The 26,166-nt window shown below is 53.3% G+C and overlaps 1 protein-coding gene across 4 annotated transcripts in view; it reads right to left on the minus strand.

Moving 5' to 3' along the window:
* The window catches only part of LOC147684291 (membrane-associated guanylate kinase, WW and PDZ domain-containing protein 1-like), a 257,214-nt gene that overhangs the window by 34,532 nt on the left and 196,516 nt on the right, over positions 1–26,166 (minus strand). For all 4 annotated transcript variants that reach the window (XR_015300632.1, XR_015300633.1, XM_086940160.1 and 1 more), the window contains 2 exons: positions 8,798–8,919; positions 5,062–5,220 (listed from right to left, as the gene is read on the minus strand). Coding sequence is in view for 2 of the 4 variants with exons in the window: in XM_086940160.1 (XP_086796286.1) it covers positions 5,062–5,220; positions 8,798–8,919 (281 nt within the window). In the remaining 2 variants the exon portion in view is untranslated. The remainder of the gene's footprint in view (positions 1–5,061; positions 5,221–8,797; positions 8,920–26,166) is intronic.

The following is a 26,166-nucleotide window of genomic DNA, read 5'->3' on the forward strand; positions in this document are numbered from 1 at the left end:
GAACATCCACCTGTGGCCATGCCCTGCACCCAACCCCAGTGAACATCGACCTGTGGCCATGCCCTGCACCCAACCCCAGTGAACATCCACCTGTGGCCATGACCTGTACCCAACCCCCATGAACATCCACCTGTGGCCATGCCCTACACCCAACCCCAGTGAACATCCACCTGTGGCCATGACCTGCACCCAACCCCCATGAACATCCACCTGTGGCCATGCCCTGCACCCAACCTCCATGAACATCCACCTGTGGCCATGCCCTGAACCCAACCCCCTTGAACATCCACCTGTGGCCATGCCCTTCACCCAACCCCCATGAACATCCACCTGTGGCCATGCCCTGCACCCAACCCCAGTGAACATCGACCTGTGGCCATGCCCTGCACCCAACCCCAGTGAACATCCACCTGTGGCCATGACCTGCACCCAACCCACATGAACATCCACCTGTGGCCATGCCCTGCACCCAACCCCTTTGAACTTCCACCTGTGGCCATGCCCTGCACCCAACCCCAGTGAACATCGACCTGTGGCCATACCCGGCACCCAACCCAGTGACCGTCCACCTGTGGCCATGCCCTGCACCCAACCCCCATGAACATCCACCTGTGCCCATGCCCTGCACCCAACCCCAGTGAACATCCACCTGTGCCCATGCCCTGCACTCAACCCCTCAAACATCCACCTGTGGCCAGGCCCTGCACCCAACCTCCGTGAACATCCACCTGTGGCCATGCCCTGCAACCAACCCCTGCGAACATCCACCTGTGGCCATGCCCTGCACCCAACCCCCATGAACATCCACCTGTGGCCATGCCCTGCACCCAACCCCAGTGAACATCGACCTGTGGCCATACACAGCACCCAACCCCATGAACGTCCACCTGTGGCCATGCCCTGCACCCAACCCCCATGAACATCCACCTGTGCCCATGCCCTGCACCCAACCCCAGTGAACATCCACCTGTGCCCATGCCCTGCACTCAACCCCTCAAACATCCACCTGTGGCCAGGCCCTGCACCCAACCTCCTTGAACATCCACCTGTGGCCATGCCCTGAACCCAACCCCCTTGAACATCCACCTGTGGCCATGCCCTTCACCCAACCCCCATGAACATCCACCTGTGGCCATGCCCTGCACCCAACCCCAGTGAACATCGACCTGTGGCCATGCCCTGCACCCAACCTCCATGAACATCCACCTGTGGCCAGGCCCTGCACCCAACCTCCTTGAACATCCACCTGTGGCCATGCCCTGAACCCAACCCCCTTGAACATCCACCTGTGGCCATGCCCTGCACCCAACCCCAGTGAACATCCACCTGTGGCCATGCCCTGCACTTAACCCCCATGAACATCCACCTGTGGCCATGCCCTGCACCCAACCCCCTTGAACACCCACCTGTGGCCATGCCCTGCACCCAACCCCAGTGAACATCGACCTGTGGCCATACCCGGCACCCAGCCCAGTGACCGTCCACCTGTGGCCATGCCCGGCACCCAAACCCCATGAACGTCCACCTGTGGCCATGCCCTGCACCCAACCCCCATGAACATCCACCTGTGCCCATGCCCTGCACCCAACCCCAGTGAACATCCACCTGTGCCCATGCCCTGCACTCAACCCCTCAAACATCCACCTGTGGCCATGCCCTGCACCCAACCCCAGTGAACATCGACCTGTGGCCATGCCCTGCACCCAACCCCAGTGAACATCCACCTGTGGCCATGACCTGTACCCAACCCCCATGAACATCCACCTGTGGCCATGCCCTGCACTCAACCCCTCAAACATCCACCTGTGGCCAGGCCCTGCAACCAACCCCCGTGAACATCCACCTGTGGCCATGCCCTTCACCCAACCCCCATGAACATCCACCTGTGGCCATGCCCTGCACTCAACCCCTCAAACATCCACCTGTGGCCAGGCCCTGAACCCAACCCCCATGAACGCCCACCTGTGGCCATGCCCTGCACCCAACCCCCTCGAACATCCACCTGTGGCCATGCCCTGAACCCAACCCCCATGAACGTCCACCTGTGGCCATGCCCTGCACCCAACCCCCATGAACATCCACCTGTGGCCATGCCCCGCACCCAACCCCAGTGAACATCCAACTTTTACAACGCACTACCATTACAACAAAAATTTTACAATGCAACATCCATTTACAACGCAACCATTACAATGCATGACACTCCAACACATACCACTACAACGCATGTCATTACAACACAGTCATAACAACGCATACTATTACAATGCATACCATCACAACACAAAGTACCCTTACACTATCCTACACTTACCCTACTGTTGCACCCCCTGGAGTTAGAATAGTAATTTTTACCCCTACACTATCCAATACTTACCATACATACAATGTAATGGCATGCGTTGTAATGGAATGCGTTGTAATGGATGTTGCGTTGTAAAAAATGTGTTGTAAAGGTATGCGTTGTAACGTCATACATTCCCACCTGTGGCCATGCCCTGCACCCAACCCCAGTGAACATCCACCTGTGGCCATGCCCTGCACCCAACCCCCTCGAACATCCACCTGTGGCCATGCCCTGCAACCAACCCCCGTGAACATCCACCTGTGGCCATGCCCTGCACCCAACCCCCATGAACATCCACCTGTGGCCATGCCCTGCACCCAACCCCAGTGAACATCCACCTGTGCCCATGCCCGCAACCAACCCCCGTGAACATCCACCTGTGGCCAGGCCCTGCACCCAACCTCCGTGAACAAGAGAGACAGAGACAGGGTGCTGAGACAGAGACACGGTGCTGAGAGACAGAGACAGGGTTCTGAGACAGAGACAGGGTGCTGAGAGACAGAGACAGGGTGCTGAGACAGAGACAGGTTGCTGACAGACAGAGACAGGGTGCTGAGAGACAGAGACAGTGTGCTGAGAGACAGAGACAGGGTGCTGAGACAGAGACAGGGTGCTGAGAGACAGAGACAGGGTTCAGAGACAGAGGCAGGGTGCTGAGAGACAGAGACAGGGTTCTGAGACAGAGACAGGTTGCTGACAGACAGAGACAGGGTGCTGAGAGACAGAGACAGCGTGCTGAGAGACAGAGACAGGGTGCTGAGACAGAGACAGGGTGCTGAGAGACAGAGACAGGGTGCTGAGACAGAGGCAGAGTGCTGAGAGACAGAGACAGGGTTCTGAGACAGAGACAGGGTCCTGAGAGGCAGAGACAGGGTGCTGAAAGACAGAGGCAGGGTGCTGGGAGACGAAGACAGGGTTCTGAGAGACAGGGTGCTGAGAGACAGAGACAGGGTGCTGAGAGACAGGGTTCTGAGACAGAGACAGGGTGCTGAGAGACAGAGATGGGGTTCAGAGACAGAGACAGGGTTCTGAGACAGAGAAAGGGTGCTGAGAGACAGAGACGGGGTGCTGAGACAGAGACAGGGTGCTGAGAGACAGAGACAGAGTGCTGAGACAGAGGCAGGGGGCTGAGAGACATAGACAGGGTGCTGAGAGACAGAGACGGGGTGCTGAGACAGAGACAGGGTGCTGAGAGACAGAGACAGAGTGCTGAGACAGAGGCAGGGGGCTGAGAGACATAGACAGGGTGCTGAGAGACAGAGACAGGGTTCTGAGACAGAGACAGGGTGCTGAGAGACAGAGAGAGGGTTCTGAGACAGAGACAGGGTGCTTAGAGACAGGGTTCTGAGACAGAGACAGGGTGCTGAGACAGAGACAGGGTGCTGAGAGACAGAGACAGGGTGCTGAGAGACAGAGACAGGGTGCTGAGACAGAGACAGGGTGCTGAGACAGAGACAGGGTGCTGACAGACAGAGACAGGGTGCTGAGAGACAGAGACAGGGTGCTGAGAGACAGAGACAGTGTGCTGAGAGATAGAGACAGGGTGCTGAGACAGAGACAGCGTGCTGAGAGACAGAGACAGGGTGCTGAGACAGAGGCAGAGTGCTGAGAGACAGAGACAGGGTTCTGAGACAGAGACAGGGTGCTGAGAGACAGAGACAGGGTGCTGAGACAGAGACAGGTTGATGAGAGACAGAGACAGGGTGCTGAGAGACAGAGACAGGGTGCTGAGACAGAGGCAGGGTGCTGAGAGACAGAGACAGGGTGCTGGGAGACAGCGACAGGGTGCTGAGAGACAGAGACAGGGTTCTGAGACAGAGACAGGGTGCTGAGAGACAGAGACAGGGTGCTGAGACAGAGACAGGGTGCTGAGAGACAGAGACAGGGTCATGAGAAGCAGAGACAGGGTGCTGAAAGACAGAGGCAGGGTGCTGGGAGACGAAGACAGGGTTCTGAGAGACAGGGTGCTGAGAGACAGAGACAGGGTGCTGAGAGACAGGGTTCTGAGACAGAGACAGGGTGCTGAGAGACAGAGATGGGGTTCGGAGACAGAGACAGGGTTCTGAGACAGAGAAAGGGTGCTGAGAGACAGAGACAGGGTGCTGAGACAGAGACAGGGTACTGAGAGACAGAGACAGGGTGCTGAGACAGAGGCAGGGGGCTGAGAGACATAGACAGGGTGCTGAGAGACAGAGACAGGGTTCTGAGACAGAGACAGGGTGCTGAGAGACAGAGAGAGGGTTCTGAGACAGAGACAGGGTGCTTAGAGACAGGGTTCTGAGACAGAGACAGGGTGCTGAGACAGAGACAGGGTGCTGAGAGACAGAGACAGGGTTCTGAGACAGGGACAGGGTGCTGAGACAGAGACAGGGTGCTGAGACAGAGACAGGGTGCTGAGAGACAGAGACAGGGTTCTGAGACAGAGACAGGGTGCTGAGAGACAGAGACAAGGTGCTGAAAGACAATGACAGGGTACTGAGAGACAGAGACAGGGTGCTGAGACAGAGACAGGGTGCTGAGACAGAGACAGGGTGCTGAGAGACAGAGACAGGGTTCTGAGACAGAGACAGGGTGCTGAGAGACAGAGACAAGGTGCTGAAAGACAATGACAGGGTACTGAGAGACAGAGACAGGGTGCTGAGACAGAGACAGGGTTCTGAGACAGAGACAGGGCGCTGAGAGACAGAGACAGGGTGCTGAGACAGAGACAGTACCTGGATCCGGCCGCTCTTCTCTGCGGGCCCCCCCTCCATCATGCCTCGCACGTATATGTTCATCTTGTACTCGCTGCCCCCCCGCAGGCTGAAGCCGAAGCCGGTGGGGCCCCTCTGCAGCTCCACCTGGTACTGTCCGCCCTCCGGGGCCAGCTCTACCTGCAACCAGAAGAGGCAGTGGGTGGGCAGAGTCCTCTGGACATGTCCCCACCCCCGTGATCCGAACTGCCACTGGAGTTAGCGAGGGGTCTGCCCCCAGTACCCGTGGCACTGCCCTGGCAGCAACTGGTACTGCCCATTGGTACCCATGGCACTGCCCTGGCTGCAACTGGTACTGCCCATTGGCACCCGTGGCACTGCCCTGGCTGCAACTGGTACTGCCCATTGGCACTGCCCTATCAATGCCTGGCACTTTACCAGCTACACCTTGCACGGCTACACCTGGCTCAGCCCAATTCCACCTCACACTGTCCTTGCTACAGCTGGCTCTGCCCCATCTGTACCTGCCACTGCCCTTGCTAAACCTAGCACTGGTCTGACTACAGCTAGCTCTGCCCCAGCGGTGCCTGGCACTGCCCTTTGCTACCTATGGCACTGCCCTAGCTGTGCCTGACACAATACCAGCTACAACTGACACGGCTGTGGCTGCACCTGGCTCAGTCCAATTCCGTCTGGCACTGCCCCGGCTACAGCTGGCACTGCCCTTGCTACACCTAGTGCTCCTCTGGCTACAGCTAGCTCTGCCCTAGGCATGCATGGCACTGCCCTGGCCACTCCTGGCAATCCTCTGGCCACAGCTGGCTGCCTGGCACTGCCCTTGCTAGCCTTGCACTGTCCTTCGGTACATCTGGCACTGCCCTGGCCACTCCTGGCACTGTTCTGCCTACACCTGGCTCTGATAGCTATAAAAGTGCCAGAGGTGTGGTGCCTATATGTCCTTAGAGTAAAGACCCCAGGGTTATTCTAGCAGTTTACTAACCAGGCGCTAGAAGAGTACCTGGGCTCCTGGGCCCGACTGGGAACCCCAAGCAGCCCGGGCCATTTTAGCGGAGCAACCCCTGGCGCAGCGGGAAAAGGCGTGTTTGCTGCTCTTGTTACTGGGAGCCGATATTGCAGCACTGCTGCCAAACCGGCCCCCACTGCAGCAAAACCGGCCCCCACTGCTTCAAAACCGGCCCCCAGTAACAAAACCGGCCCCCACTGCTGCAAAACCGGCCCCACTGCTGCAAAACCGGCCCCCAGTAACAAAACCGGCCCCCACTGCTGCAAAACCGGCCCCACTGCTGCAAAACCGGCCCCCAGTAACAAAACCGGCCCCCACTGCTGCCAAACCGGCCCCCACTGCTGCCAAACCGACCCTCACTGCTGCCAAACCGACCCTCACTGCTGCCAAACCGGTCCCCAGTAACAAAACCGACCCCCACTGCTGCCAAACCGACCCTCACTGCTGCCAAACCGGTCCCCAGTAACAAAACCGACCCCCACTGCTGCAAAACCGACCCCCACTGCTGCAAAACCGGCCCCCACTGCTGCCAAACCGACCCCCACTGCTGCAAAACCGGCCCCCACTGCTGCCAAAATGGTACCCAGTAACAAAACCGGCCCCCACTGCTGCCAAACCGGCCCCCAGTAAAAAAAACGGCCCCCAGTAACTAAACCGACCCCCACTGCTGCAACACCGGCCCCCACTGCTGCAAAACCGGCCCCTACTGCTTCAAAACTGCCCCCCAGTAACAAAACCGGCCCCACTGCTGCAAAACCGGCCCCCATTAACAAAACCGACCCCCACTGCTGCAACACCGGCCCCCACTGCTGCAAAACCAGCCCCCAGTAACAAAATCGACCCCCGGTAACAAAACCGGATCCAATGCTGCAAAACCAGCCCCAGCCAGTAACAGAACTAGCCCCCCAATACCAAAACCGGCCCGCCACTGCAAAACCGCCTCCACTCTTCCAGCCTTCCTTGCCGATGCCCGTTGCCTGCTAGGGCCAGGCCGGCTGGGCTCCTCTCTCAGCCACAGGCCGTACGAGGACCTCACGCCGTGATGCGGTTTATCATTTTAGCTGCCGCACATCTCCGTCAGGCGACTCACAGACCCTTCTTTTAAAGCCACAGCTCTGGCGACCATTGACCGCACTGGGTGTAATCCGCTGTGTCCAACAGTCTCCAAGGGCCAGATGTACGACCGTTTCAATTAGCGCCACATTGTGAATCGCAAATTGCGAGACTCATTAATATTAATGAGTCTCTCGCAATTTGCGAGCCCATTGGGAATGCCAGCGCTCCCAGGGGTGGCGGCCTGATGGGCTCAGCAGACCACCATATCTGGAACTGCTTGTAAATAAAGCAGTTTTTTTAATGCAGCCATTTCCCTTAAAGGAAAACGGGGTGCATTAAGAGAAAAAAAGAAAATGAAACGTTTTTGTTTAATTTTTTAAGGGCAGGCAGTAGTCGCTGGGACCGTTGCCTGCACTTAAAAAAGTAATTTTGCATGCATTTGCAAAGGCGAAGGGGTCCCATTTGCAAATGCATTACCACCTACTTGAAGTAGGTGGTAATTGCGAGTCTTTTGCAACAGCAATATCGGTCGTAAAACATTTGTACATGGTTTTGAGACTCGCTATTTGGAAGGGAACGCCCCTTCCAAATAGTGAGTGGCAAAACCTATTTAGCAAGTCGCAAAATAATTGTGACTCGCTAAATAGGCCATTTACATGGCCCGATAGGTTTTTGCATATGCAAACGGGTTCTCAAATCTGTTTACGCATGCAAAAACGGGTGGTACATCTGACCCTAAGTTTCTAGCGCCCACCACCTCCCAGAGGGAGCCCTGGCTGCTCGTCCTCGCCACCCTGAGAGAGTCAAGAACGGTAAAGAAGTCAAGTGCCCGTGGGGTTGGAGGGCACCAGTATTGTGACACTGGGACTCCCAGGGTAAACAGGAGTGCCCACTCGGAAACTGCCAGTGCTTCATTTGTAAAACAGCATCGGCCTAAGATATTCCTCAGGAGGCCACCGCAGTTTTCATCACCGACAGGCCTTGTGGAAGCTGCCAAACACCCGTTTTAACAGCACCCATAAAACGCCACTTGCTACCCATCGATCGCCACCTACTACCCATCAAACTCCACCCGCGAACCATCTAACTCCAACTACTTCCCATTGGAATGCCACCCACTAACCATCAACTCCACTCACTAACCATCAACTCCACCCGCTAACCATCGAACGCCACCTACTACCCATCAAACACTACCTGCTACCCATCAAATGCCACCCACCAACCATCGAGCACCACCTACTAACCATCGGACGCCACCCGCTCACCATCATACATCACCCACTGACCATCGAATGCACCTACTAACCAATGAACGCCACCGCTCACCATCAAACATCACCCATTGACCATCAAATGCCACCTACTACCTATCGAACACCACCCACTAACCATCGAACACCACCCACTAACTATCGAACACCACCTACTACCTATCGAACACCACCCACTAACCATCGAACACCACCCACTAACCATCGAATACCACCCACTAACCATTGAACGTCACCCACTAACCATTGAACGTCACCCACTAACCATAGAATGCCACCTACTACCTATCGAACACTACCTACTAACCATGAGAATGCCTGCTGTGGTCTTGTGTTTTCTAGTCCCTCTAGACAAGCGGTGGGTACCTCTAGTTAGAAGAATCCGATAGTTGTGGGTCTGTACCTGGCCTTGTGGATCTCTGGACCCCACTGGCTGAGGGGCCCGGGGACCCTGGGTCACAGGACTGGACGGCGTTCTCTTTTCATCCACTTCGATCTCTGCGGCTTCGGAAATACTATCCCCATCTGAGGTAAAATAAAGGACACCAAATCAGTGAGGAGCTTCGGTGGGCGAAGAAGAGACAAAAACCAGTGACAAGACTTAGTGACCAAAGAGAGACAAACACCAGAACCAGCGACAAGACTTAGTGACCAAAGAGAGACAAATAGAAGTACTAGCAACAAGCCTCAGTGACCACAGAGAGACAAACAGAAGAAGCCATGAGAAGCCTTGGTGATAACAAAGACACAAACAGAAAAACAAGTGACAAGCCTCAGTGACCACAGAGAGACAAACAAAAGAACCAACGACAAGACTTAGTGACCACAGAGAGACAAGCAGAAGAACCAGCAAGAATTCTTAGTGGCCACAGAGGGACAAACAGACCACATAGACACTAACAGAAGAACCAAGCCTTGGTGATCACAGAAACTTAAACAGAAGAAATAGTGTCCAACCTCAGTGGCCACAGAGACACAAACAGAAGAACTAGTGAGAAACCTCAGTGACCACAGAGACAGAAACATGTGAGAAACTGGGTTCTTGTTGCAGTACCCCCCCTTTTTTTGCCTGGTTCTTGATGCAACTTTGAGGGAGGTGTACTGAGTCCCTGCTAACCAAGTTCCCAGCACCAGTGTTCTTTCCCTTAAACTGTACCATATTTGGCACCACTTCAGCAACCTCTATAAGTCCCTAGTAAACGGTACCCCTGGTACCCAGGGGACTGGGCCCGAAGCAGGTCAACAAGGGGGCTACAGCACAAAGTGTGCCACCCTAGAGACCCCTCACCAAGACCATGCACACTGACATTGCAGGCTGCATCTCTTGGTACAGAGAAAACTGGAGAGTCAACATGGCACACGTGCGACCAGGCAGCTCCAGATAGTGCAGGACGCCACCCCCTCTTTCTTGATTCACACTTGGCAGGAGGACAGGTGGGAGAATTTGGTCAATTAGAGGTGGGTCCCAATTCAGCCATCATCGCCCCTAAGGTGGGGCAGGCGATGTGGAACCCACTTTTCATTTCCCTCTATCTTGGTTTGAGGGTTAATTAGCCAATTAGGGTCAGAGTAATGCCCCTTTTTCCACAAGAAATGGTCACTTAGAGGGTGCAGACACCCTAAAGGTAGGTAGCCCATTGGCTACTACCTGTCACTCCCTTTCATGCCCCTAAATGTAGTGTTTAGGGGGCATCGCTGGACTCTGAACGTTGATTCTACAGATACAGAGAAGAAAAGGACGAAGAAGAGCTGCTTCCCGAGGACTGAAGCCCTGCAGCTGACACCAAATCCTGCCTGCTGCCTTAAGCAGTCGACAATCGCGGTGTGCCGTCTCGTCCTGCAACTGTGAGGCCTCCAAGAACCCTGGAGCTCCTCCAACATTCCACAAACCGCCAAAGAACTCCCTTGGAGGTACTTCTCCCCTGCAGTTCGGAGGCACCGAACCCGCAAACGTAGGTTTGTTGACTTGCTGCTCCTCAGCAACTCCGACGCAGCACTTGAAACAAAAGTGGTACATCAGCTTCGGAGGATCGGAGCTGTCTCTCCACCAAGTTTGGAGACACCAGGATCTACCAGAGCCATGCCGAACCAATACCCGGGGTACCGGACCCCCCCACAGCATCCAGCCAAATAAAGATTCCAAGCCGGGCTCCAACTGCCCAGGAAGTAAACACTCATCAAGGGACATCAAGAACCCTGAGACCCTCTTTGTGAGTGACCCAGCTGTCCTGAAATTGCCTCTCCAGGCCGCCTGCTCCTGACAGCAAGGACATCTTGAGACGCGTCACCTGGCTGACCTAGCTGCTCTGCACCAGGCCGAACGACCTTGGTAACGACGATCCAGCGGTACTCCCATGGTCCTAAGGTTCTTGCTTTGCTTTCTCGAGTGGGACCCCTCGGACTTACCTTTAAGTCCCTTTGTACAGTGTGCTTTCAAGTAGCCCCCTTCTTCGTAGCGCACCAGCTAACAACGACCTCAGCACCCTGATACTGGCTGAATCCGGGATGCTCCAGAGAATCTGCTGGCGGAACATTGGGCCTGCTTACATTCTGAAGGTGATCCATCTGTATGATTTCATATGCATTTTTCTCTTTTCTCTTATTGACTTCACTGGTGCGTAATTGCACACAAAAGTAATTCATTTTGCAAACTTGAAAAACTCATAACTTAAAAAGTGCTTACTGTAGAACGAAGTCCTTGGTCTGAAAAATCACATACAAATTGGTGTTAAGTTTGATGTTATTTCTCCTTATAAAGCACTCCAATGCCAAAATAAGGTGTCTAAGCACTAGTTTGATGCTGCTTTTCACTGAATAACCCAGCAAATTAAATGGAAGAGAAAAGCCAGGTGTTCAAGAGTTTTCTGAATGCAAAATTAATAGATGTGGCTCTGATTTGGGGGGGGGGGGGTAGGCCATTCGAGGCCTTCGGATGCTCTCAGCACAAATCCTCCTCCCTCCCACTGCAGCCGAATAAATCTAGGGATGACCACCAAGTTGGCCGAGGAGGAGCGTAGGGGTCTACTCGGTGTGTACCAGGAACTCCACTTCCTTAAAAAGAGGGGCCCCGCTGACGAAGTGCCTGGTGCACTTAGCACAGAGCTTTAAGGATGCTTCTCTTCCTAACTGGAAGCCAGGGAAGTTTCGCGATTGCGTCGGAGGCCGGCTGGTACTTGGAAATCTTAAAAAGACCCGAGTTGCTGCATTTTGCAAGGTCTGTAGATTATCCAAAATGTACAGTGAACGCAAGTAGAGACCGTTACACTACCCTATCCATCATATTACCAGTGCCGTAATCACGGTCTTCCGTAAATCAGGCGGAATGAAAGGCCAGACCTTCTTTGCCGTTTTTAAGATTGCAAAGGCAGATGAAGTGACCGCAGTGACCTCATTCATTCAGGACGACTCCCAGGCTCCTGGCTGACTTAGCTGGAGACGGAGGTGTTCCAAGTTCTGAGGCCACCACAATGGGACCAAAACGAGGCCCGAGCCCCGAACTGCAGCGCCTCGGTCGTACTGGCATCAAGCTTAAGACAATTCAATCAATCGATCAGGGGTTTGTTAAGAGCGACTACTCAACGTGAGGGTCTCAAGGCGCTATGTGGGGGTGGGGTGCAGGGTCCAATCCAGCACGGTGGGGGTCTGACGAACTGCCAGGTTTTGAGGTTTCTTGTGAAGATAGGGAGCGATGTTGTCTGTCTGAGGTGGAGCGGAAGGGCGTTCCAGGTTCTGGCCGTTAGGAAGGAGAAGGAGCGGCCGCCTGATCTGGTCTTTCTGGTGCGGGGGACCTCGGCGTAGGAGAGCTGGGCTGATCGTAGGGTCCTTTGGGGTGCGTGGAATTTGAATCGGCTGTTCAGGTATGCTGGTCCGGTGTGGTGGAGGGCCCTGTGAGCGTGGGTGAGCATCTTAAAGGTGACTTTAGCCTCGTTGGGGAGCCAGTGGAGTGTGTGCAGGTGCTGGGAGTGTCTTGGCAGGTCGAGGACCAGTCTTGCGGCTGCGTTCTGGATGTCCTGTAGCGGGTGAGGTTATTGTTTATTGCGGCATAGAGTGCGTTGCCGTAGGCCAAGTATGCTGGTGACCAGGGCGTGAGTGACGGTCTTTCTGTGCTCGAGGGGGATCCATTTGAAGGTCTTACGTAGGAGGCGGAGGGTGTGGAAGCAGGAGGACGAGACTGAGTTGATCTGGCGGTCCATTTCGGTCTCGGAGTCCAGGATCATTCCCAGGTTGCATGGGTGGTATGTGGGGGTTGGCAGGTTTCCGAGGGCGAGGGGGGGGGGCACCAGGTGTTGCTCCAGGTGACAGAGTTTGGGTCCATGATCAGTACTTCTGTTCTGTTGGTGTTTCGAAGACATCCAGCAAATATCTTCTCTCATGCAGTTGAAGAAATTGCTGGCAACATCTTGGTCATCTGGAGTGAACAGCACAACAATCTGTGTGTCATCGCATAGGACGATAATGTAAAGCCAAAACAGCAAATTAATTCTTCTAGGGGCGTAACATAAATGTAAAAAAGTGTCAGACTCATCAGGGAGCCCTGCGGGACCCCTCAAGGGAGAGAGAGAGCAGCGGAGGAGAATTCTCCAATTATGACAGACTGCTTCCGGTCTGTGAGAAAGGAGTTGATCAAATTCCATGTGGAGCCAGTCACCCCGATCCTGCGTAGCCGATCCTGCGTAGCCGATCCTGCGCAGCCGATCCTGCATAGCCGATCCTGCGTAGCCGATCCATCAGCAGCCCACGGTTGACCGTATCAAAGGATGCCGACAGATCAAGCAGGATAAGTTCGGCTCTCCCTCCCTGGTCGAAGGACATCCAAATCTCCTCCGTAGCCTTGATCAGGGCTGTCTCTGTGCTGTGTCCTGATTGAGACCCATATTGGGTGGCGTCTAGCAGACTCTTTTTCTGGACATTGTCCACTAGCTGCTCGTTCATGACTCCATCAATGATTTTTGTAGATAAAGGAAGGCGAGAAATAAGTCGATAGCTACCTGTATCAATCTGAGTAGTCAAGTGCAGCTTTTTTTTGCAAAGGTGTGACCGACACTGTCTTCCAGGTTGCGGGAAGAGTTCCAGATTGACACATCGGATTCGAAATATCTGCGAGAGTTGGCCCTGATCTCAGCAGCCATCGATGCGACTTGAGGTGGACATGGGTCTCTCGGCGAGCTTGATTTAGAGGTGTTTATCCTTTTAGTGACTTCCTTCGGTGAAGGGAAATACAATGAGATAGTGAAGGGGCTTCTAGACGGAGGGGTTGGCACGGCGCACAGCTTGTGTTCGAAAAAATGGTTTAGTTTGATGGTTGATGGTTTTTTAGGAAAGATAAAGGTGCTCCCGCAGGTGACGCAACTGTCCTAATGCGTCAAGACTGTTGAAAGGTTGAGTGCGCTACTGGGGCGTAGGCGCATCCCTGCTTTTGGGCATACTCATTTGGTTCGTTGTTTGAGACACAACAGACTCCAAGAAAGTTCAACAAAAGTTCCAAAAGATCAAGTTATTGTATTTTATTCTGGATGTTTCATTTTCAAGTTTATATATTTTCCATGTGTAACATCACGTAGTTCATTTTTATCAACATTGATACAAACAAGACTTACGTGATACCCCCATACTTAACTGAGTTTCATGTTATGTTTTCCCAGATCTTCTGAATACATTTAACCCAAGATTATCACGTAAGTCTCGTCTTGGACGAGGAGTTGGTTTATTGTTTTATCTGATTCTTTGCGTTCACCCTTTCATTCTCCTTTCCAAACGCACCGGCGAACTGCCACTCGTTCCTTCCGTCTTTTTAAACTTTCCTCTACCCACACTCCCTCACTCCCATTCCCATACTGTGATTGAATACATAATTCACGGTCACCGTTTCATTACTTTGAATCTTTTATTTTTGACATGTCACGAAATCACGCATGCACAAACACTGATGCATGTGGTTGACTGATTGATTTATGTTTGTATCATTGTTAATTTAATTGGATTCATGGCACAATCATTGATTAGAGCTATATCCTGTTCTTTTTGCAGCGCTCCTTGAGAAAGGGCCCTTCGGGTCCGAAATGCATTGGAGCATTTCTGATAAACTTCGATTATGTTGATAAAAATGAACTACGTGATGTTACACATGGAAAATATATAAACTTGAAAATGAAACATCCAGAATAAAATACAATAACTTGATCTTTTGGAACTTTTGTTGAACTTTCTTGGAGTCTGTTGTGTCTCAAACAACGAACCAAATGAGTGTGCCCAAAAGCAGGGATGCGCCTACGCCCCAGTAGCGCACTCAACCTTTCAATAGTGAAGGGGCTGCCACGACTTGAGAACAAGGCTCCGTGACTCGTAAGGAGGAGGCGTTACAGATGGAAAACGTGTTGTAAACCTCCTCAACTTTGCGGCAGAATGCAGGAGCAAAAGAGACGCAAAAGGACTGACTATATTCTGCTGTCACCAATGATGCGTCGGCAGGAAGTTTTTTATAGTCAGAAACGATTCTTTTGAAGAATTCCGTGCGTCTTCCATTTTCCTAGTAAAAGCAGGCTTTGCCTTGCGGATCACAGTTGTGATGAGGCCGACTACCCTTGTATCTGGCCCTCTCATCCGCACTATAACTAATTCTCCACTTTCTTTCATGTTTTCGGCATGACTGTCTAAGAGCCTGAGCCGCTGAATGCAGTCGCTTAATTCTGGGTCTCTTTAACGGGTATTTTTTTTATAAATTGGCCTCGGATTTATTCTTTTGTGTGTCTCATTTCTTGCCTCTGTGTGTACAACAAATGCTTAGCACTGCCCTCTGATACGCCTCACTGCTCACAACAGAGAGCTTTCGGATTATCTAGTTTTGCCGGTGTGTTCCAATCTGGCTCTCACTGGACTCTCTGCAGAGTGCACTTCGGTTTAGTGCAGTATATCGAGAGCCAGCGTCCTACATCGAAACACGAGAAACAATGGGAAGCCTCAGTGACCACAGAGACACGAACAGGAGAAGCAGTGAGAAGCCTCAGTGACCACAGAGACACGAACAGGAGAAGCAGTGAGAAGCCTCAGTGACCACAGAGACACGAAGAGAAGAACTAGTGACAAGTCTTGGTGACCACAGAGACACGAACAGAAGAACCAGTGAGAAGCCTCAGTGACCACAGAGACACGAACAGAAGAACTAGTGACAAGTCTCGGTGACCACAGAGACACGAAGAGAAGAACTAGGGACAAGTCTCGGTGACCACAGAGACACGAAGAGAAGAACTAGGAACAAGTCTCGTGACCACTGAGACATGAACAGAAGTACCAGTGAGAAGCCTCAATGACCACAGAGACACGAACAGGAGAACCAGTGAGAAGCCTCAGTGACCACAGAGACACGAACATAAGAACCAGTGAGAAGCCTCAGTGACCACAGAGATACGTACAGGAGAAATTTTGACAAGTCTTGGTGACCACTGAGACACGAACAGAAGAACCAGTGAGAAGCCTCAGTGACCACAGAGACACGAACAGGAGAACCAGTGAGAAGCCTCAGTGACCACAGAGACACAAACAGAAGATCCAGTGAGAAGCCTCAGTGACCACAGAGACACGAATAGAAGAACCAGTGAGAAGCCTCAGTGACCACAGAGACACGAACAGGAGAACCAGTGAGAAGCCTCAGTGACCACAGAGACACGAACAGGAGAACCAGTGAGAAGCCTCAGTGACCACAGAGACACGAACAGGAGAACCACTGAGAAGCCTCAGTGACCACAGAGACACGAACAGGAGAACCAGTGAGAAGCCTCAATGACCACAGAGACACGAACAGGAGAACCAGTGAGAAGCCTCAGTGACCACAGAGACACGAACAGAAGAACCAGTGAGAAGCCTCAGTGACCACAGAGACACGAACAGAAGAACCAGTGAGAAGCCTCAATGACCACAGAGACACGAACAGGAGAACCAGTGAGAAGCCTCAGTGACCACAGAGACACGAACAGAAGAACCAGTGAGAAGCCTCAGTGACCACAGAGACACGAACAGAAGAACCAGTGAGAAGCCTCAATGACCACAGAGACACGAACAGGAGAACCAGTGAGAAGCCTCAGTGACCACAGAGACACGAACAGAAGAACCAGTGAGAAGCCTCAGTGACCACAGAGACACGTACAGGAGAACTTGTGACAAGTCTCGGTGACCACTGAGACACGAACAGAAGAACCAGTGAGAAGCCTCAGTGACCACAGAGACACGAACAGGAGAACCAGTGAGAAGCGTCAGTGACCACAGAGACATGAACAGAAGAACCAGTGAGAAGCCTCAGTGACCACAGAGACACGAACAGAAGAACCAGTGAGAAGCCTCAGTGACCACAGAGACACGAACAGGAGAACCAGTGAGAAGCCTCAGTGACCACAGAGACGCGAACAGGAGAACCAGTGAGAAGCCTCAGTGACCACAGAGACGCGAACAGGAGAACCACTGAGAAGCCTCAGTGACCACAGAGACACAAACAGAAGAACCAGTGAGAAGCCTCAGTGACCACAGAGACACGAACAGAAGAACCAGTGAGAAGCCTCAGTGACCACAGAGACACAAACCGAAGAACCAGTGAGAAGCCTCAGTGACCACAGAGACACCAACAGAAGAACCAGTGACAAGCCTCAGTGACCATAGAGACACAAACAGAAGGACCAGTGAGAAGCCTCAGTGACCACAGAGACACGAACAGAAGAACCAGTGAGAAGCCTCAGTGACCACAGAGACACAAACAGAAGAACCAGTGAGAAGCCTCAGTGACCACAGAGACACCAACAGAAGAACCAGTGACAAGCCTCAGTAACCATAGAGACACAAACAGAAGAACCAGTGAGAAGCCTCAGTGACCACAGAGACACGAACAGGAGAACCACTGAGAAGCCTCAGTGACCACAGAGACACCAACAGGAGAACCAGTGAGAAGCCTCAGGAAGCCTCAGTGACCACAGAGACACGAACAGGAGAACCAGTGAGAAGCCTCAGTGACCACAGAGACGCGAACAGGAGAACCACTGAGAAGCCTCAGTGACCACAGAGACACGAACAGAAGAACCAGTGAGAAGCCTCAGTGACCACAGAGACACAAACAGAAGAACCAGTGAGAAGCCTCAGTGACCACAGAGACACAAACAGAAGAACCAGTGAGAAGCCTCAGTGACCACAGAGACACCAACAGAAGAACCAGTGACAAGCCTCAGTAACCATAGAGACACAAACAGAAGAACCAGTGAGAAGCCTCAGTGACTACAGAGACACGAACAGGAGAACCAGTGAGAAGTCTCAGTGACCACAGAGACACCAACAGAAGAACCAGTGAGAAGCCTCGGTGACCACAGACATAAACAGAAGAACCAGTGAGAAGTCTCAGTGACCACAGAGACACGAACAGAAGAACCAGTGAGAAGCCTCAGTGACCACAGAGACACGAACAGAAGAACCAGTGAGAAGCCTCAGTGACCACAGAGACGTGAACAGAAGGGCCAGCAAAAAGCGTCATTGGTAGGCGTGCGCGTATGGGCGTAACTTGCGTAATTCCGTGTGGCGGAATCAAGCGGAATCACCTAAAACCAGTGGCGGCTGGTGACATCTGAAAGTGGTGAGGCGTAAACTAATTTTCATACTGCGCGTCGTGAGCGAGCCAGCTTGAACAACCTAGGAGGATTCGGTAGATTCTCCCCGCAAAAATTTTGAAAAAAGAGTGGACAAATGGTGCATTTTCAAGCAAATTTGCGAAAGCAGGAAGGTTATTAAAGCAATTGTGAAAGTGCAGTTATTACATTAATAAAGAGAGGTCATATAACATAGGTAGCTGCTTATTCAGTATACTGACAAAAGCAGTGACTCACAGACCTATTTACATCATGTGCATTTTTTGATCTGCATAGGGTACATGTTCTTTGCAGCAGGCACATTACCCTTCTGTACTACCTTTCCATGAGTCAAAATTTCCACAAGACAAAACTCTGATATATCTCTATCTCTGTCTCTGTCTCTCTCTCTCTCTCTCTCTCTCTCTCTCTCTCTCTCTCTCTCTCTCTCTCTCTCTCTCTCCTCTCTTCTCTCTTCTCTCTTCTCTCTTCTCTCTCTCTCTCATATATTAATCACCAGCGTTATCATGACCTTTTTCTTGTTTCTAAAAATTGCCAGAGGGCAGTGCAGTGGTAGCGAGTGCTCTTAGAACCATAATATACTTGCAACTTCATTCAAATTACGCACTAGACAAGAAAGAGAGCAATATCTGCCTAAATAAAAAGTACCAACATCCTGGAAAAAGCAAAGTAAAGCATGTGAAATATAAGCAGGAAGAATACCAAACCACCCATCAATCAGTCATTGCAGTGCCACAGGATTGGTGCACTTCCCCACCTTGGAAAACAATGCTGTTCAAAAAAAGACAAGAAAACAAAAGTTTGACATTTTTGCCCACTCTTAATAATAAGAGTCCGTCGTTTCTCAGATGGCCTGAAAGAGGCCTACCCCAGCTCACATAACGTACAGATTGCCACATGTGGTCGCCGGCCTGGGCTCTCAGGTTTCATTTCTTTTACAGTAAACGCCTGGGTACTGGCTTGTTCTAGTCAATAACTCTTCACTAACGATGAAGCCATGAACCCAGAAGCAGTTTCTACAATAACCCAGCTTGATTATCTGTGCGTGAAACCAGGATGCAGAGTGAGAGCCGGGGATAGACCTTCACAAGATGGACATGACGTAGAAAACATGCTTTACTAAATATTTACTAATTTACATTCGACTGACTCAGTACTGACCTTGTTGTTCAAAACTGCAGAGCAAAAAGCTCAACGTCACAGCTTGCTCCCAATAAAGCAGCCTTTTGCGCACAGGACAGAATGGGGACATAACGTTTCCCTTTCCAAAATAGATGGAATTTGACACCCGCGCCTTGTCTCCACTTTTGTCTATTTGTACAGTAGTTGTATTCCACCAGAATAAACATTTAACCAAATGCGACGAGGGAGACTGATCCGAAACAAAAGAGACACACGCAAGATGCACTCTGCACGCCGAAGCCCTGAGCATTCAAACAATATCCTAATAGCTCCTTTCACCCAGAGACTACTCCGCACTTCTCACCCGACCTAGCGCCTCCCTGTTCCTCAAGTGCCTGGAACTGGTCCCTGACCTACAACTCTTCCAGCAACATTCCTCACATAATTGTGCTTTATGCAATAATTCTCTAGTTTTTCAATCTACGGGAACTGTCTGGTGGCAAACTACTCACAATTAGTCGTGGACGGTTGTAACAGGGACCTGTAATGGTGGGAGCACAGACGTCGGCATTGCACCACAACAGCACAGCAATTCTATTATCATCATAGTCTCAGCTGCTCTGCAAATAAGTTTGCAGTGAAAGCCACAGTGTTTTATTTAAAACATAAAGTGCAACGACAGACCTTGTAAGCCAACACGCCGCAATAATACGCAGCCACACAGCACCGCCACCTGCACACTCCAATCAGGTCAGAATTTGCCTGGTGGCCCAAGTCACTTAGGTGCTGCTTAGCTTTTCGAAGGAAATTTTCATTAATAGGCTGTCCGTGTAATATGCACTCAGTGCAACCAAGTGACACCTGTTTGTCGTTTGTGGTATAAAGCGCTCTGCCTCGACGAAAACCTGAAGGGTTTGCTTCAACAAGGTGTGAACTAGCCAGCGACTGCGATGTTTTGCTGCTAACTGCCCGTCTCATTCAAAAACGTGGCATGGGTGTCAGAGGCCTGGCCTGGAAATGTCATCTTAAACCATTTACGGGATCCTCGCAGTCGCTGCTCGCAGAGGGGGGGGGGGGGGGGGGGGGGGGGGGGGTCGCACGGGGATATTAAAATACAATTTTAAAATCCTACCTGAGCAGGTCGGCGTCGCCCCGGGCCCGTTGGCGCCTACAGCCCCTCGCTCTCAGCCAATTCAAGCTTAGGGCATGCCATATAGCCATGATAGGTGATTGGCCATGCAGTGCGGTAATCATCAATGCACCCCAACACCCACGCGCGGCACCATCCTGGTGCAGTGTTAACAGCGCCACTGCGCCAGGATTGGCTACGAGCAGGATACGTTTCTGCCCATATTGAGACCGGGGCCCCGGGTCCCTGCCTTTGTCGCTGAGGAGGGAGGGGGGGGGGGGGGGGGGGGGGGGTTCTCCCACCCTACGCATGCGCGAGCCAGTCTAAATAGTGAGACTCCTGGCTTTCACATGCGCAGTATGTACCCCGCTTCTCTCTCTCTATTCTGCCTGTGCGCACTGTGTGCCTGCCACTCTCTGCCGCAGCCCCGCCCCCCACGGCCCACTTCCTAATGCGTTGCCCGATTCTGTCGGGCTTTTCCCGCCGGGGCCGGTAGTGCGCAGTTTAAGTGTGCGCGCTGCTCAGATTTATTTAAAAGCATACTTTAACTTTAATAATGTTGGCAGTGCCGTGCGGTCGCGTCCATGGCTAGTGGGGCAACGCCCCAACGCCCCCAATGGACGCACCAACATCTGCGCGATAACACTTGAATCATGGGAGAGGAGTTGTTCTGTGTTTAGCACTTTTTCTTAGCACAGAAATGCCTCCGCGCACCCAATGTGGACGCGAGGATGCATTTTGCACTAAGAAATAGCGCTAAATGCAGCAGACCGCGAATGGCGAGCGCCATCAGCCGCCCGGGGTCGCGAACAGTGTTCTTGGGGTAGAATTCCCCCGAACGTACTACCAGCATTTAGCGCTGTTTTATTGATACAAAATGCCCCCTCGCCTCCGAAACAGCACTAAATGCAGCAGAACGCGAATAGAGATCATGTGGGTGACGTATGAAAAAATGTATATTTTAATCCTTATATTTGCATTCCTATACAATCCACCTTGCAAAGTTTTTACCCAAACTATTACTGAAAAAGAGGGCGTGCAAGGGTGATGGCGACGGGACCCCGCTGCACGGCGCCTCTGCTGCATATCCCAGCCCCTGTTTCTTCGGGACCTGTCTCTGAATGAAGAGTGCTTGGAAGTCCTCCGGTGACTACTTGGCGCTGTATACAATGAATAGGCTTGTTTGTGGTTCTGGTGTGAGCGGTGCAGTGTGTTTGCTCCGGGCTCCCCTCTCAGAGGCCTTTGACCTCAGTGGAGCTGATCATGTGATCCGGGGCTGGTGCCTCTGGTACCAGGGCGTCCCCGGAGGCACCGGCAGAAGAACAGCGCCTGCTCACAATCACCGCAGAGCCCAAACACGACAGGCACCGGCTGGGGTCTTCGGGCAGGATGAGGGGGCATCTCTGTGAGCAGCACATCTGGAGGCGGATTTCACAGCTGCGCCCCAAAGATGAAGAAAGAGCTGGCGCCGCCCCAGAGCCCTGGTGGGCGGATGCTTTACTGCAGCAGCATCACTGCTGGCCACAGGAGGGCGCCAGAGAGCAACGAATGGGGTGAACATGGCCTTGTTCTAGGAGAAAGGCAGCGCCCACTTGGGAAAGGATTACCCTGGGGGGGCTCGACATCTTTGTTCAGGGCTGAAACTCTTCTGTTCCCTCACCTGAGACGGCTCATCCTGGGTGCAGGCAGGGGGCGCTCGCCTCCAGGGGAAGCAAGCAGTCTTCAGGACAGGGCAGTACCTAGGAAGGGGTGCTTGCAAGGACATGGCATTCCCGAGGACAGGGCGCCCCCCCCAGGACAGGGCATTCCCCAGGACAGGGCGCTTCCAAGGACAGGGCAGTTCCCAGGACAGGGCAGTCCCCGGACAGGGCGCTTCCAAGGACAGGGCAGTCCCCAGGACAGGGCAGTCCCCGGACAGGGCGCTTCCAAGGACAGGGCAGTCCCCAGGACAGGGCGCTACCAAGGACAGGGCAGTCCCCAGGGCAGTCCCAGGACAGGGCGGTCCCAAAAGAAGCGGACAAGGGCTGGCGTGGGAGCCTCTCCCGAGGGCGGGGGCTCTGGGGCGTTCATAGCAGGCTCGGCCGCTCAGCCCTCTCAGGCCAAGATCACAGATTCCTCTGTTGTTGCCAAGACTCCGAGCGGAGGAATGCGATCTGCTCCGGTGCGCACCGGATCCTGTAACTGGGCGCACAAAGCTACAAATTCACCTTTTGAAGCGTCACTGTTTTCGGCCACTTTCAGCCTGGCCTTTTTTGGGCCCTCAGAGTAGGTGAGTCGGTGGCGAGGTCCAAGCAGGACAAGTCTGGGGGGCATTGAGCAGGAAGGATAAGAGCCTGGCGGGGGGCGCCCTCACAAAAGTGTTAAGGAGGTCGAAAACGGACAGAGCAGGGGAGGGGAGGATGATTGCGCTGCACCAGCTTGAAACAGCCAGGTAATGCCCAGTGCGCCTGGTTTCTGCCTACCTGGCACTGCGCCCAGCAACGGAAGGTTACTTATTGATACACGCAGACAGCACCGCCCACACTAAGTTCCAAGTACAGAGCACCATGCAGGCATGTTTGGCGTTGTCAGGCTGCAAGGTACAGGGCAAACGATTTTGCAGCCGCACATTCCGCATAGGAGCAGCGACCACCGCGTTTCGGGCAGGCCTGTCAGCGGAACGCATCGAACGAGTGGGGCGCTGGGGGTCCCAGTGTTTCAAAAGATGCATCCGGCCTTGAAGGCACCGTGTTGGGGCTGCTGGGGACTGTGGGATGGAGCTGGTACTGACAAACGTTGGGAAGTCAGCTACATTTTGCAGCAGCTGATGACGGTGGATTGCAGTGAATTTTAAGAAGTGCATTTAATTATTAACGATGTGCAGTGAGGCAAGAGAATGTTTGGCAATGACAACTTATGGACATAAAGAACAGATGCCGGTGGCTTACAGTGAAGTGCAATATGTACAGTTTATTTATGTAGATGTGCAGTGAGTCAATAAAAAATGTGCAAACTTTCATCTCTTTAATTGCCAGGAATTATGGTCTGGGTGATTGGCCATGCGAGCGTCTTGCGAGTGGCATGGCGGGCCGAGAACAGGAAATGGAGGCACGGCCTTACGGCCGCAGACATTATCTGGCTCGGATACCCAGGCATTCGCTGGACCTGCTTGCTGAGGAAGCTACAGCAGAGACTCGGGGGGGGGGGGGGGAGGGGATCCTCCTCCTAAGGTGCCGGTGACACACCTGGGAGGGAATGACCTGGCATCTCTGGGGAGAAGGGCATCACTTCAAGAAATGACGGTCACCATGTGTAAGTTGAGCAACCCGCTCGGGACCTGTGAAATATGGTGGTCTGCGATGACGCCCCGGCAGGTGTGGCAGGGTGCATACGGGTACCCTCTGCAGGAGCACAACAAGGATGCAAAGGCCAAATATCCACAGGGAGGTCCTCGCGTGGGACCCTGGAGGAGCGACGGCGTTAGTCCTTCGGGCGGTTGTTGACCTGAGCAACCGGGGTTTGTCTGGCAGGCTCCGCCCCCTTATGGGGCGTGAGCAAAGGGGTGGGCTGGTGGCCCACCGGTAGGAGGGTCTTCCCTCCCCAAAATATGACGAACACCGTTGGGCAGGACCACAGTGTAATTTGGCTCATCAGGTGGCAGGCAGCAAGGGGCTGCCTGCCTTGGGATCACCCGTAAGATAACCCACCAACGTTGGCATCTTTGTAATGCTAATAAACCTGCAGCAGTTTGCTCCACAAAGAGGGTGTCTTGTCTGGTTATTGCGCTAGGAGAATGCTGTATGGGGGAGGGTGAGTGTTACCGATATTGGCACTATGACACCTGTGTGATCCTGGTCAACGAGGCCGAGCAGTCAGTGGCTCCTCAGGGAGGAGTGTGGCAGTGAGACCAAGCAGTCACAGACTCCTAAAGCAGGTGTGTGGCATCGAGGCCGTGTGCTCACAGGTTCTTCAGGGAGGTGTGCGGCAGCAAGGCCTAGCGGTCACCGCCTCCTCAGGGATGAGAGTGGCAGCGAGGCCGAGCGGTCACCGCCTCCTCAGGGAGGTGTACGGCAGCAAGGCCGAACGCTCACAGGCTCCTCAGGGATGAGAGTGGCAGCGAGGCCGAGCGGTCAAAGGCTCCTCAGGGATGAGAGTGGCAGCGAGGCCGAGCGGTCACCGACTCCTCAGGGAGGTGTGCGGCAGCAAGGCCGAACGCTCACAGGCTCCTCAGGGATGAGAGTGGCAGCGAGGCCGAGCGGTCAAAGGCTCCTCGGGGAGGAGTGCGGCAGCGAGGCCGAGCGGTCACAGGCTCCTCATGGATGAGCGTGGAGGACCAGCCCCAGCCAGCCCCCACTTGAGAGGGGGTGAATGTGCACTGCTGATGCTGGATTTGTACCCGTCCTGAGAGGGGGTGAATGTGCACTGCTGATGCCGGATTTGTACCCGTCCTGAGAGGGGGTGAATGTGCACTGCTGATGCCGGATTTGTACCTGTCCTGAGAGGGGGTGAATGTGCACTGCTGCTGGCGGATTTGTACCTGTCCTGAGAGGGGGTGAATGTGCACTGCTGCTGCCGGATTTGTACCTGTCCTGAGAGGGGGTGAATGTGCACTGCTGCTGCCGGATTTGTACCCGTCCTGAGAGGGGGTGAATGTGCACTGCTGCTGCCGGATTTGTACCTGTGCTGAGAGGGGGTGAATGTGCACTGCTACTGCCGGATTTGTACCCGTCCTGAGAGGGGGTGAATGTACACTGCTGATGTCGGATTTGTACCCATATAGAGAGGGGGTCAATGTGCACTGCTGATGTCAGATTTGTACCCATATAGAGAGGGGGTGAATGTGCACTGCTGCTGGATTTGTACCTGTCCTGAGAGGGGGTGAATGCGCACTGCTGCTGCCGGATTTGTACCTGTCCAGAGAGGGGTGAATGCGCACTGCTGCTGCCGGATTTGTACCTGTCCAGACAGGGGTGAATGTGCACTGCTGCTGCCGGATTTGTACCCGTCCTGAGAGGGGGTGAATGTGCACTGCTGCTGCCCGATTTGTACCCGTCCTGAGAGGGGGTGAATGTGCACTGCTGCTGCCGGATTTGTACCCGTCCTGAGAGGGGGTGAATGTGCACTGCTGCTGCCGGATTTGTACCTGTCCTGAGAGGGGGTGAATGTGCACTGCTACTGCCGGATTTGTACCCGTCCTGAGAGGGGGTGAATGTACACTGCTGATGTCGGATTTGTACCCATATAGAGAGGGGGTCAATGTGCACTGCTGATGTCAGATTTGTACCCATATAGAGAGGGGGTGAATGTGCACTGCTGCTGGATTTGTACCTGTCCTGAGAGGGGGTGAATGCGCACTGCTGCTGCCGGATTTGTACCTGTCCAGAGAGGGGTGAATGCGCACTGCTGCTGCCGGATTTGTACCTGTCCAGACAGGGGTGAATGTGCACTGCTGCTGCCGGATTTGTACCCGTCCTGAGAGGGGGTGAATGTGCACTGCTGCTGCCCGATTTGTACCCGTCCTGAGAGGGGGTGAATGTGCACTGCTGCTGCCGGATTTGTACCCGTCCTAAGAGGGGGTGAATGTGCACTGCTGCTGCCGGATTTGTACCCGTCCTGAGAGGAGGTGAATGTGCACTGCTGATGCCGGATTTGTACCCATAGAGAGAGGGGGTGAATGTGCACTGCTGCTGCCGGATTTGTACCCGTCCTGAGAGAGGGTGAATGTGCACTGCTGATGCCGGATTTGTACCCATATAGAGAGGGGGTGAATGTGCACTGCTGATGTCGGATTTGTACCCATCCTGAAATGGGTTGAATGTGCATTGCTGATGTCGGATTTGTACCTGTCCAGAGAGGGGTGAATGTGCACTGCTGCCGGATTTGTACCCGTCCAAAGAAGGGGTGAATGCACACTGCTGCTGCTGG

This window comes from Lissotriton vulgaris, chromosome 10 (genome assembly GCF_964263255.1).
Source record: "Lissotriton vulgaris chromosome 10, aLisVul1.2, whole genome shotgun sequence".
In the NCBI taxonomy this organism is placed as follows: Eukaryota; Metazoa; Chordata; class Amphibia; order Caudata; family Salamandridae; genus Lissotriton; species Lissotriton vulgaris.